The 14,780-nt window shown below is 33.7% G+C and overlaps 1 protein-coding gene across 2 annotated transcripts in view; it reads right to left on the bottom strand.

The window, feature by feature from the left end:
• Window positions 1–14,780, bottom strand: part of TDRD15 (tudor domain containing 15) — a 117,135-nt gene that overhangs the window by 83,833 nt on the left and 18,522 nt on the right. For both annotated transcript variants that reach the window (XM_082745617.1, XM_082745616.1), the window contains exon 3: window positions 12,223–12,335. In XM_082745617.1, coding sequence (XP_082601743.1) covers window positions 12,277–12,335 — 59 coding nt within the window. In that variant the 3' untranslated portion in view covers window positions 12,223–12,276. The remainder of the gene's footprint in view (window positions 1–12,222; window positions 12,336–14,780) is intronic.

Raw genomic sequence — 14,780 nt, 5'->3', positions numbered from 1 at the left:
TGGACAGCACTCATGAAAGGCTGTAATCCTTAAGAAAGGAGATATACATGGAAAAATCCCTATATTCATCCAGATTCCTGAACCACAGCACAGGAAGGGAGACCAAGCACAGAACAGTAGTTTTACTGGATTAAGGATGCAGAAATCAAGATCCAAGGCAGCTGGGATTTAGGTGTCACAGTTAGATCCACAGAGAATGAACACCAAAAGCTTGCATATTAATTCCACTCATCCTTAGCCAACTTCTAAGTTGCAAATTTATAGGGCAAGACTCTTTATAGTTAGTGTAGCTGTGGTAAGAGGTTGAAACCTGGGAGGAGTTTCCAGACATAACAGGGTGCTTGAGAGAATTTGCAGTTTAGGCCAAACCAGAATATAAGCACCCTGGAAAACAAGCTGGACTCTTAGCTGAGACTCCAGAAAAGTGATCTACAGAAAGATCAAGATTAAAGCATGAAAACAAAATTAAAAATACATCTTCCCTTATACTAGATGAGTAAAAGCCAAGTGATCCATCTGTAACTTAAACACCTACCAGAACAAAAATTTATAATCTTAAAAAGGAACTATAACCCAAAATAACTATAACATATATCTACATTGTCTTCTATGTAATAAAAAAATAGGGAAAGAAACCGGTAAAAGTGATACATAACCAAGAGAATTAAAGTAGGCATCCATTAATGATGAACTCTCAAATTTAGACTAGAAAAAAATTCCAACCTGTTTAAATGTTAACACACAACCACAAACATCATACTTAGGTATAAGACAGGCCTTTCCCCTAATACAGGCAACAAGACATGGATACTTGCTCCCACCATTTCTTTCCGTTATATTGGAGATTCTAAATACTGCAATTTGGCAAGGAAAAAAAAAAAAACCAGGATCCTAATAAAGGGAAGACTTAAATTTTTTTGCATAGTATATTCTGCATGCAGCAAATCCAAAGAAACACATATACAAATTATAATGAATGGATAAGTACAGAAAGGTTACAAAACACAAGGTCAAACTTCAAAAAATCAACTGTATTCTAATTCCAATAGATGGAAAAATCAATTAGAGAATGAAATAAATATCTTTCATAATAGCAACAAAGAATGAAAATATTTATAAATAGAATAAGTTCTTCAAGACCTGTACATTAAAAATTACAAACATGGAGGAGGGAAATTAAAGATCAACAAACAGATCATTCCCGTTCATGGATTGGAAAATTCAGTGTTGTTAAAATAGCAACTCTTACCAAATTAATCTACAGATTCAACCAACTGCCATAAAATCTAGCAGGCTTTTTTGCAGAAATTTAAAAGGTGACCCCCGCCACATTCTTATGGAAATGTAACAGACCCAAAACCATTTTGGAAAAAAAAAATGAGAATTTTCACATTGATTTCAAAAATATTCCAAAGCTATAGTAATCAAAATGGTGAAGTACAGGCAAAAGGCTAATCCTATTCATCAATGGAAGATAATTAAGAGTCCACAAATAAATCATTTGGGTCAAGTGATTTTGACAAAGTTTCCACAACAACTCAGTGGACAATGAGTCTTTTTAGATAAATGGTGATGTAAAAACTGGAAATCCACCTGAAAAAAAATAAATAAATAAAAATGAAGTTAGGTCCCACCTCATTCCATATGAAAATTAACTTAAAATAGATCAAATACCTAAATAAGAACTAGGATTCTAAAACTTTGGAAAAAACTTTTATAAGCATTCATCATCTTGAAGTAGGTAGTAATTTCTTATGTAAGACACCAAAAGAAAATGTAAAAGAAACAAAAATATGGATATCACTGGACTCCATCAATATTAAAAATATCTGTCCTTCAAATGGACATCAAAGCCAAGCAGACAACTCTCAAAAATGACATAAAATACTTGTAAACCTATACAGGATAAGGCCTTGTATCCAGAATACACATTACTACTCCACAATAGAGATAAAAAAAATTTTAATGGTGAAAATTTTTGAAAACTTATTCAAAGATATACAAATGGCTAATAAGCACATGAAGACATTCTCAATATCATTAATTAAATGCAAATTAAAACCAAAAGATAACTTTTCACATCCACTAGGATGGCAAGAATAAAAATGGATAAAGAACCAAGAACTGGTCCTTTGAGAATATAAACAAAATTGATAATTCTTTAGCCAGACTGAAGGGAAAACGAAGGACTCAAAATCAGAAATGGAGAAATAACTATCTACACCAAAGAAATACAAAATAATATTATACCAACTGAGAAGAAATGGACTCTTAGAAGCATAATCTTCCCAAACTGAATTAGTAATAAATAGTAAATCTGAACAAACCAGTTACTAGAAATGAAATAGAATCAATAGTCAAAAAAAATCTCCCAACAAAATCCAGGACCAGATGACTTCACAAGTAAATTCTACCAAACATTCAAATGATTTAAAGAATAGTATCCATTCATTTCTATTAGGGCAGCATTACCCTGATACCAAAACCAGACAAAGACACTACAAAACAAACACACACACACACACACACACCACAACAACAACTACAGGCCAGCATCTCTGATAAACAGATACAAAAATCCTCAACAAAATATTAACAAACCAAATCCAAAAATACATTTAAAAAAAATTACTCACCACAATCAACTGGTATTTATTCCAGGGGTGCAAGGGCAGTCCAATATATATAAATCAATCAACATGATAAAATATATTAACAAGAAAACAAACATTTCAAAAGGTTCAAAAAAAAGCATTTGATAATGTACATCTTCCACTCTGATAAAAATCGTCAACAAAGTAGAAGGAAACAGGGTTGCTGGAGGGAAGACAGGTGGGGGGATGGGATAATTGGGTGATGTGATAAGCACTGGGTGTTATATGCAACTGATTAAGAATTGAACAGTACATCTGGAACTAATGATGTACTATATGTTGGCTAATTTAAAAAAAAGAACACACCTCAACATAATAAAGGCCTCATTTGAAAAATGCACAGCTAGCATCATATTCAATGGTGAAAACACGGGAACTTTTCCTCTAAGATCTGGAAAAAGACAAGGATGTCCACTGTCACCACTTTTATTTCAACACAATACTAAAAGTCCTCATTACAACAATCAGACAAGAGAAATAGAAGGCATCCAAGCCGGTAACAAAGAAGTAAAACTTTTACTATTTGCAGATTATATGATAATATGTATTTTAAAAACCTAAAGACTCTAGGAAAAAAAACTAGAATAAGTGAATTAAGTCATGTCACAGGATACAAAACTAATACCGAAATCTATTGAATTTCTATACACTAATAATAAAGGAGAACAGGGAAATAACCCCATTTATAACTGCACCAAAAATAATACCTAGAAATAAACCAAGGAGGTGAAATACCTATAAGAACCATAAAATGCTGATGAAAGTAATTGAGGAGGACACGAATAAATGGACATATGTTCCATGGTTATGGATTCGAAGAGCCAAAATGGTTAAAATGTCCATACTACCTAAAGCAATCTACAGATTTACAGTAATCCCTATCAAAATATCTATTGGAAAAAATGATCCTAAAATTTGTATGGGACTACAAAAGAACCCAAATAGCCAAAGAAAGCTTTGGAAAGAACTACAAAGCTGGAGATATCATAATCCCAGATTTCAACATATACTATGAAACTATAGTAATCAGAACAATATGGTACTGACACAAAAATAGACACACAAAACAATGAAGCAGTATAGAGATCCCATAAATAGACCTATGCTTAAATAGCCAATTAATCTATAATAAAGGCAGCAAGAATATGCAGTGGGATAAAGATGGTCTTTTCAACAAATGGTGTTGGGAAACTGAAGAGCTATATGCAAAAGAATGTAACTGGATCATTTTCTTACACCATGCAGAAAAGTAAATTCAAAATGCATTAAGTACCCAGAAGGAATGCATACTGAATTGCAGGAATGATACTGAATAATAAGATATTGCAAAAATTATTTATGGAGATAGTCACTCAACTTGTTACAACTGCCAAACACAGAGCTGTACACTCCAAGTTTATCATAGGATACAAAAACATGTCTGAAGTTAGTTTTAAAGTAATGACAAAAGATATTCACACAAAAAAAACAAAAGCTGAGAAAATTTATTGTTATCAGATCCAAGTTAGCTAAAAGGATATTAAAATAAACTAAATGAGAACATTTCAAAATATATGGGATGCCAGTGAAGAATGCTTAACAGTTTATAACATTAAGCACTTCCATTGCAAAAAAGAAAGATCTAAAATAGTTCACCTCAAGAAGCTAGAAGAAGGAAATAAAGTACAGAGTAAAAGGAAATAAAAGTCATAGCAGAAGTAATGAAATGGAAAAATGGGAAAAACCGAAATTTCTCTGAAGATGAGTCAGAAATACAAACCTCCATAAGATTTCTCAGAGGGGCACCTGGGTGGCTCAGTGGTTTAAGCCTCTGCCTTCCGCTCAGGTCATGATCTCATGGTCCTGGGATCGAGCCCCACATTGGGCTCTCTACTTAGCGGGGAGCCTGCTTCCCTCTCTCTCTCTCTGCCTGCCTCTCTGCCTACATGTGATCTCTCTCTATCAAATAAATAAATAAAAATCTTTAAAAAAAAAAAAAAAAGATTTCTCAGAGGAGAAATTTCCCAACTCATTCTATTACCCTAATACCAAGTCCAGAGAAGACATCTGGAACAAAACCATAGACCAGTATCCCTCAAACAAAATTCCTTTAAAAATGTTTATAAAAAATAAAAAATTAATTTAAAAAAAAATGAAAAAAAAAATGCTAGCACCAAGTCTAGCAAGACATTAGAAAGAGTACATAACATGCCTAAATGGGGCATCCCAGAAATGCAACAGTGTTTTAACACTCAAAAATCATATATATAAGTTGGTTGGTTGGTTGGGGCTCAAAAGGAACAAATCTGCAAAACAAAGATAAGAAAGCCTGTAGAAGAGGAATTTGGATTAGCCAGTAGTAATGGCCATGTGAATCTTGGTGATTCATGCCAAGGCTAATCATATGCATTTGGAAAACGCATATACACAAAAATACACTCAGCAACCAGGTAAAAGGACTTATTCACCCAGTAGGTATCCTAGCTCCTCTATTCTCTGCCACACTAGTGAACAGCCAATGACTCAATTCTAGCAATAGAGCCCAGCACATATCCAACAGAAATGCACATATATATTTTTGAAATTCACAGTATTCAGATCATTTTTTTTTTTACAATTGATGACATTTTTCCAGTTTTCAAGGGTGGGATGAATAAACAGATGTTTGATAAAGCATTCAGAAATGAATGAACCACAACTACATACACACACAAAAATGGATAAATCCTGTATTTTAAAACTGTGCAAAAAGAAACCAGTATTAAAAACTTACTATCAGTTCCATGAAGAATCATTTAAAAATAACACATTTTTTCTTGGTTGTTGGCAAAATTAGGTGGTAAAACTATTTTTAAAGACCCAGAAAGGAAGATAGTACCACGAAAGTCAAGATAGTAGATCCATTGGAGGAGGGTATAAGTATTTGTGAGAATGGGAAAAGAGCTTCTGGAGTTTTGGTAATGTTCCATTTTGAACTGAGTAGCAGTTACATGGGTGGTTCAACCAGAAATAAAGCCTCTAGCTACAGATATGTTTTTTATACTTTTATGTCTATACTTTTAAAAAGGTTTAAAAATGAATTACACACCAATAGCTAATAATGACATGCACAGAATGATCTTGGCTAAGGATGTTACTTTCCCCCTTCCTAGGGCTCTCCTTTTCATCTATTCTTTGAACCTTGAGGTTTGAGATTTTTATTCCCTTTAATTTTGAGATCCTTACAAACTAGATATCAGAATTTCATTACACTTCTCCATTCTTCTCTAGTCTTCAAGAATAGCTTATTGAATTCATAAGCTATATATATAAGCTCCATACATGCAATTTTTAAGAATCTTCACTGAAATATTCACTTGGCATAAAATTCATTTTTCAAGTATACAGATCAATGGATTGTAGTATATTAACGCAGTTGCACAAACCACTATCACCATTTAGTTTCAGAACATTTTCAGAGCCCCAAAGAGAAATTCCATGGCCATAAGCAGTCTCTTCCTATCCCCAACTCCCCTTGGGCCTTGGCAATCAAAACTGGTTTGTACTGAGTCAGTTTTGCTTGGCTGTACTATGTGGTCTGTAATTTCCTTCCTTGTAGGTTTGCCTAAATTCCCTGACAAATTATACCACACATCTATCAAGAATCAGGCTCAGAAGTCGCATTTTTTTTTTTTTTTTAAGTCTTTTTCAACTGGTTCCTCAATCCCAGGGAAGTTAGGCTCACTGTCCTCTGTGGTCCTAAAGCCCCTATTATACACCCTTATTACATGCCATGTACCACTTATAATTACCTTGTTCCCACCACTGTGAATATCTTAAGAACCACAATTTGACTCATTTTTCTAACTCCTATATTGAATACAAAGATTTCCAAAATGTTTGATGAATGAATCCACCATATAAGAAACTGTGACTGGATTATAAAGATGATGATTTAGTACTCAGATGACATTCAGAGATATCTATGTTCAAGAACATCAAGACAGAAATGTTATGGAAAAGCATTATGATAAAATAACTTTAGTCAACTGATTATTCCATGATTAATAAAAAATTATGAGTAAACTAAGAAAATACATTAAAACTATTACATTGAGTTCATGCTAAGATTTTAATGTATCCTGGGGCACCTGGGTGGCTCAGTCATTAAGCATCTACCTTCGGCTCAGATCATGATCCCAGGGGTCTAGGGACTGAGCCCCACACTGGGTTCCCTGCTCAGCGGAAAGACTGCTTCTCCCTCTCCCACTCCCCTTGCTTGTGTTCCCTTTCTCGCTCTCTGTCAAATTAATTTTTTAAAAAATTTAATGTATCCTAGCCAAAGGGGAATAGTTATTAGAATCTTAAATTTACTATGGCTATCCTAATATAGCCTAAGAAAAATTATAGAAGTGTAGAAAAAAAAAAATGTTGTTGGAAACCTCTGAAATGTTGAAAATTACATCCAAACTACCAGCCAAATAAAAAAATCAAGGTAATGCTCAACTCATATAATGAGTTTTGGAAGTTTTCATTCCATTTCTATTTCTTAGAACAGTTTGGAAAGAACAGGCATTAACTCTTCTTTAAATGTTTGGTAGAATTCCCCTGGAAAGTCGTCCAGCCATGGACTTTTGTTGGAAGGTTTTTGATTACTCATTCAATTTCTTTGCTGGCTATGGGTCTTTTCAGATTTTCTCTTTCAATTTTGGTAGTTTATAGGTTTCTAGGAATTTATCCATTTTTCCAGATTGCTCAATTTGTTGGCATATAATTTTTCATAATATTCTAATTGTTTATATTTGTGATGTTGGTTGTGATCTCTCCTCTTTCATTATTTTATTTGGGTCCTTTCTCTTTTTGAGAAGTCTGGCTAGGGGCTTATCAATTTTATTCTTTCAAAGAATCAGCTCCTAGTTTCATTGATTTTACTGTTTTTGGTTTCTATATCATTTATTTCTGTTTTAACCTTTATTATTTCTCTTCTGCTGGCTTTAATTTACTGTTCCTTTCTTAGCTCCTTTAGATGTAAGGTTAGGTTGTATATTTGAGACTTTCTTGCTTCCTGAGATAGGCCTATATTGCTATATACTTTCCTCTTAGGACCGCCTTTGCTGCAAGTCCCAAAGTTCTGAACTGCTGTGTTTCCTTTTCATTTGTTCCATTCATTTTTAATTTCTTTGATCTCGTAATTAACCCATTCATTTTTTTAGTAGGATGTTCTCTGACCTCCATGTATTTGTGATCTTTCCAAATTTTTTCTTGTGGTTGACTTCAAGTTTCATAGCTTTGTGGTCTGAAAATATGCATGGTACGATCTCCATCTTTTTGTAGTTTGTTGAGATCTGATATGTGACTCAGTATGTGATCAATTCTGGAAAATGTTCCATGTGCACACAAAAAGAATCTGTATTCTGGTACTTTAGGATGAAATGTTCTGAGTATATCTGTTAAGTCCATTTAGTTCAATGTGTTATTCAAAACCAGTCTTTCCTTATTGGATTTTCTGCTCAGATGATCTGTCCATTGCTCTGAGGTATTACAATCTCTTCAAATGGTGTTGGGAAAACTGGACAGCAGCACACAGAATGAAACTGGACCACTTTCTTACACTATACACAAAAATTCAAAATGGATGAAAGACCTAAATGCAAGAGGAAACCATCAAAATCCTAAAAGAACATAGTCAGCAATCTTTGACATTAGCCGCAGCAAATTCTTACTAGACATGTCGCCAGAAGCAAAGGAAACAAAAACAAAAGAACTATAGGGACTTAAGATAAAAACTTCTGTACAGTGAAGGAAACAGCAAAATTAAAAGGCAACCAACAAAATGGGAGAAGACATTTATTTGCAAGGGACAGATCAGATAAGACTTTCAGATGGCTAACAGACACATGAAACAATGCTCATCATCAATCATTAGGGAAATACAAATCAAAACCACAATGATATACCACCTCACACCTGTCAGGATAGTTAAATTAACACAGAAAACAGATGTTGACAAGGATGCAGAGAAAGAGCAACCCTCTAACCCAGTTGGTGGGAATGCAAACTGTTGCAGCCACTCTGGAAAACAGTATAGAGGTTCCTCAACAAGTTAAAAATAGAACTACCCTATAACCCACCAATTATACTACTAGGTATTTACCCAAAGGAAACAAAATTACAGATTTGAAGGGGTACCTGCACCCCAGTGTTTATAGCAACATTATTAACAATAGTCAAACTATGGAGAGAGCCCAAATGTCCATTAATTGATGAATAAAGATGGATAAAGAGGTGGTTGTGTGTGTGTGTGTGTGTGTGTGTGTAAAATGGACTTTAAGATTTTATTTATTTATTTGACAGAGATCACAAGTAGGCAGAGAGGCAGGCAGAGAGAGAGAGAGAGAGACAGAAAGAGAGGAGGAAGTAGGCTCCCTGCTAAGCAGAGAGTCCGATGTGGGGCTCGATCCCAGGACCCTGGGGTCATGATCTGAGCCGAAGGCAGAGGTTTTAACCCACTGAACGACCCAGGTGCCCCTGTGTAATGGACTCTTACTCAGCCATCAAAAAGAATGAAATCTTGTTATTTGCAAAAACATGGATGAAGCCAGAATGTATTGCTAAGCAAATTAAGTCTGAGAAAGACAAACACCATATGATTTCACTCATATGAGGAACAAAACAAAACACATGAAAATGAGAAATGGGGGGAAAAAAGGTGAGGAGGGGGTGGGGGTTAAATGAGTGATGAGTATTAAGGAGGACACTTGTGATGAGCACTGGCATTTATACATAAGTGATCAGTCACTAAAGACTACTCCTGAAACCAATACTTCACTATAAGTTAACTAACTGGAATTTAATAAAAATTTGAAGAAAAAAAAAACACAAAAAGGTATAGGCCAAGTAAAAAGATCTAACTTAAATATCCAACATTCCTTTAAAAATGAAACATGAAAAAAATAAAAACTTTTGAGAAGTACTTTTAAAGAGAAAAAAATGTACTAAGTGTCTGAGTAAAGACTTTGGTCACAGGAAATGTTAAAGTGAATTCAATTTTTCATCACAATATGCACAAGGTAGGATTCTGTTAATGCTATAGTACCCTTTTAAAACACATTCATACAGACACATTCAGACTTTAAATATTTTAATTTGAAATATTTTTTACACAAAATACCCCATTACAAAACAAAAATAATTTCCCTTAGGTGTACACAACTGTAAGACTCTTTAAGTGATATTAGAGTTAAATACTCATAAACAAGTCAGAGAGTTATATTAATACAGATTTTTAAATTTTTTAAAAATCAGACATAAATTTAACCAACTCAGCATCTTATATAGAAGAATTTAGAACCAAAGTGATCATGCCAGGAAAAGACAAATGAATAAATTTGTCTTTTTTTATGAATGTTTTTATTCTATATCAATATAGTTTTGAATAATGCATATGTGAATATTTTTAAAAAATCCATTCCTAAGGAATACTTTTTCCATTCTCATAAACCATTTTATGAGAGTTCAAAATATTTTTAATTTATACGAATAAAGCAAAATAAGTTATTTTAAAAAGTAAAGCTAAACAATCATCAATTTGAAATATTTTCAGCTAAAAACTTAAATGTGATATTGCTTCCCAAATTTTGAACCAACAGTCTGTTGCTAACATAAAACAAGATTCTACTAACAAACTAATACACATGTTTTAGACTAGGAAAAATGCCCTTAATATTGACTTATCTGTGAAATACAGTAAAACTTAATCTTACGAAAACATAAATCCTAAGATGAATACGCTATTTTGTTTTTATCTGAAAGTACTCTGAATTACTAATTCATCCTCCATGTTGTAATTTTACAGTATATTAAACTAGCTAATGGGGTGGGAAACGTGCCTTCAAGTATAAAAAGAAAACCACTTTAAATTCATCATTTATATCTTAAAGGAAACTTAATTTTAATGTTACCTTCAACTACTTTCTATATTGGGCTTCTGTTGAAGTTAAAAAAAAAATCAAGTAGGAATTACCGAATTATAAAAAACGTAATTTTAAATGCTACAATAAATTTGTGAATTTTTGAAATAGACAAACGTAAAATACTATACCTGAAGACATACATGAAGTTAAATCTGAAAAACTGAAGGGATATGAGGCTCTTCCTGATAAAACTGGTACCAAAACATCCATTACTACTTTATCTTATTTTGGCATTCAAATTCATCTAATTAACCAAATCACTACCTTTATCATATTTTATGGTATCAAAACCAAACAACAAAAGCAGCCCAGTGATACAATAGTTACAGAAGTTGAAGCAAATTATTTTTCCAATAAAAGCCCTTTTTTAAATTGTACAAAATAATCTCTAAGATCTGGTGAGGTTTAGGGGAAAGTAACACCAAAGGATTCCAAGAAATTAGATTATAAAGATTATAAATTACTTGCTCTAAAATCACATACCACAGATTAATTTGTAATGTAAAAATATAGAGTCTCCCTGCCTTGAATAAACTTCAAGATATCAGATTTAAACTCCCATTCCTATTCTGGAAATTACTTCCTAACCTCAAAAAAAAAATTACAATATCAATACACTAATATATATGTACCAATGATAAATTTGTCCCCAAGTAGCTTAAAATATTCCTAAGTTTTCTCAAATATTCTCTAAATCACCAAATCCCTAGTTCTTCAAAACGATTTGGCATACATTGACTTTAAGTGCAATTGTATGATTTTATGGTTCAATCTTTACAACAAAATACTCTGAATTTGCACAGTAAATATTTACTTGTAACAAATTCTAATTCATAGGTAACTGCACTGGCAAGATATCTCCCTACCCCCACCCTCCCACCAACTAAACAGTAGTGTTCTTGAAGATCACAAGAATCTATAACAAACCACCAAAAATATAAAGCCAAATTAAAAACAGATACAACTGGGACGCCTGGGTGGCTCAGTTGGTTAAGCAGCTGCCTTCGGCTCAGGTCATGATCCCAGCGTCCTGGGATCGAGTCCCACATCGGGCTCCTTGCTCAGCAGGGAGCCTGCTTCTCCCTCTGCCTCTGCCTGCCATTCTGTCTGCCTGTGCTCGCTCTCTCCCCCTCTCTCTCTGATAAATAAATAAAATCTTTAAAAAAAAAAATAGATACAACTGCCAAATAAAGTGAAAGAAAAATCTCATTGCGTGAGCTAAAGAAGAGGAAGAATGGGATGAAGTTGGACTTCTCTTCCATATTCTACTATAAGCACCTATATTCTCCTGGGAATATGGTTGTGTAGGGTTAACTATAGATTATCCAGGACTGCAATGAAGACTCTAAAAGTGATGACAGAAACAAAGGCTTTAGTCAGGAAAGACACCTGAAAGATGTAAATAATGGTGAAATAGCTAATGACTGAAAATATAAGCAAAGAATGGTTTATCAAGTATTTAAAATGCTTTAGGAGTGAACCCCATTTCCTAAATAACCTTTCTGAAAACAAGTCATCCTAATTCCTGGTCACTTAAGATTTCTGTAACATTCTAATCACTGTCTGCTGGGAAAATAAGCTAAACAATCTAGATGCCTTTCAGATACTTTAAATATTAGAAATTGTCATATGCTTACCACTTTTATTATATATTTGGAGCATCTAAAACAAAACAGTAATTACTGGGTATCCTACATATTATTTGTTGCCAAACTGATGCATAAAGGATCTGAGCTTTCATCTCCCTGCACTGAAAAACAAGCAAAAGAGAATAATTAGTATTTCATAAAGGATTTTTCCAAGTATTTCATTAAGCATTTCATTAATAGTCAAGACTATTTTGAAAATTCCTACTATAAACAGAATTTTTAACTAATTTCTAAAGTCACAATTTAAAAAGGCAAAGAACAAATGAAATATGGCATATAAATTACATACTCATATATATACATAATTATACATATAAATAAAAATATTTTATTACTAATATATATCCATTTTGGAAAAAATACATATAGCTTATTCTAATCTTTATTAAGAACTATAATTCTCTCAATCAGAAATCCTATCTTCCAAACAGATCTAACCATTAATCAAGCCACTATACTGCAAATATGCATATTCATATATACATACACACTGTCCTAAATATTGCAATTTCACGCAGAGAAGCATCAGCACTTTTTCAAGTTACTATTTCACAAAAGATTTGAAAAACAATTGTAGCTCTATTAAGATGGCTATTTCTAAAATTAGTGAGCATGTATTTTATACCAGATACTAACAGACTTTACATGTTTTAACTTACATAGCCCTCACAAGCAGCAAGTGGCATTCATTATTAGCTGTGTATTACAGATGAAGAAACTAACTGAAGAAAGATATGTTAAAAAGCCTACCTCCAGTTTCACAGTTAAGGAATGAACCACGAATGCAAACTCAAGGAGGGTGTCTCACTGCCCATACTTTTAAATACCATGCTAGATCCAATGTAAGTGATTCTTAAGTATGTATCACTTACAAATCTTGTATTTTCAGAATTCAGTCTATATGCCTGTCAGCCATTCCCCTTTAGATATCTAGCTATACCATCTCAAATGTAAAAGGTCAGACAATTCTCTCCTCAAAACTGGGCTGCCATTCCAGACTTCTTTCAAAGGTGTCCTCCAGTTAAATAAACAACTGTAGGAAAGTAGCACATATCAGCATCAAACACTGCCTCATTACCAGAGAGTAACTAGACATTTTTGCGTTTTTTAAAAGGGTTATTACATTCTCTGATTTCCATAATTATCTATTCAAGGACATCCAGGAAAAAAGCAAGTGAGCAAGCAACGACAGCAAGAACATCCCAGAAATGGACTAATAACTTATTTTGAAAAAAGTCTGCAAATAAAAACAATTAGTTGACTATTTTAATATTGATATGTTACAGTAGGCTGAAACTATGGGAAAGTTAAGCCCATTTTCTAAATGTAAGTGGCAGAAACTTCTATAATTAAAACAATACCAGGACAAAATAAATGGATTATACTTCAAGGCCATTTCTAACTCAATGACACTCTAAGTTTAGTACAGAATTACTGTGACTCATGGTGTATAGTTTGGACTCCAAACACCGGAAGGATAGATTCTATGAGTTTTCAGAGTCCAGAATTAGTGTTTTCTCTCACAAAAATAATTCAGGAAGTTGTCCACAGTCTTCTTCGGAATAGGGGTTCTTGACCTTGGCTATACATTAGAATCACCTGGGGAGCTTTAAAATCCTGATAGTGAGACCACAGCATGACCAATTTAAAAAATCTCTCTAACAGCGAGGCCCAGGCATCAGAGTTTTTTTTTAAAGCTTCCTTTCTTAATGTCAGTGCAAAGCCTTGAGTGAAAAAGTACAACCATTAGATCCACTTTTCTAGATTCTTCAACAGGCAAGGTAGTATCAAATATTGGTAACTTTAACCCAGAAGAAAAAAAAAAGATTATTTTGCCCCAGACTCAGAGCAGACAGTAAACAGCAGTGACTCCTACAGTGAGGCCTTTGGACGAGTAGTAACAGATGTTAGGAGCATGGACAGTACTCAAGGCGATGAGACCATCTGACGTTTTCTCATTTTGTTTTAAAATGGAGAATAGCAAGTGCATTAGTAAGTTCTTAGTCCACATAACCATGTTTCTTCTATTTGTCTCAAAGTTACGATTTTCCCCTAAATGAAACTTCAGGTTCTATTTTTTAGACAACTGTAATTTGACGTTTGGACTACTTTTGTAACAGCTACTTCCACTTAACTCACTCACTGATTCACTGTGTGCTAGGCATACAGGAGGTGGATGGAGATAGGGGCTCACAGTGGAGTCTTAGAAAATTTGATAAGAAAAACATGGAGGTAGAAGCATACACATGTGAAGTAGTAAAAGAAATTATGTAAGCACTAAGATGCATGGGCTGAGGGACAAAAGCTTATTGAAATTCCTCAAATGATATCACTTTTTTGCAAAAGGCAGTATGATTAACAAAAAACTTTTTGGAGTTGGGGACACAGTTGCTAGTAAATAAGGAGCTGAGATTCTGTCTTTATATCCAAAGGAAAATTTATTTTTCCTGAGCCTCCTCCATAAAATGCTGATAATCCAGGGGGGTCATTCTTCCCATTCCTGAGGTAGCCTTCCATGTAGAAGTATTCACAGTTGAGGCACTCTC

Source organism: Mustela nivalis (genome assembly GCF_964662115.1).
Source record: "Mustela nivalis genome assembly, chromosome: 8".
In the NCBI taxonomy this organism is placed as follows: Eukaryota; Metazoa; Chordata; class Mammalia; order Carnivora; family Mustelidae; genus Mustela; species Mustela nivalis.
The sequence above is the reverse complement of the archived record's forward strand: the minus strand, read 5'-3'. Positions and strand labels throughout refer to the sequence as shown.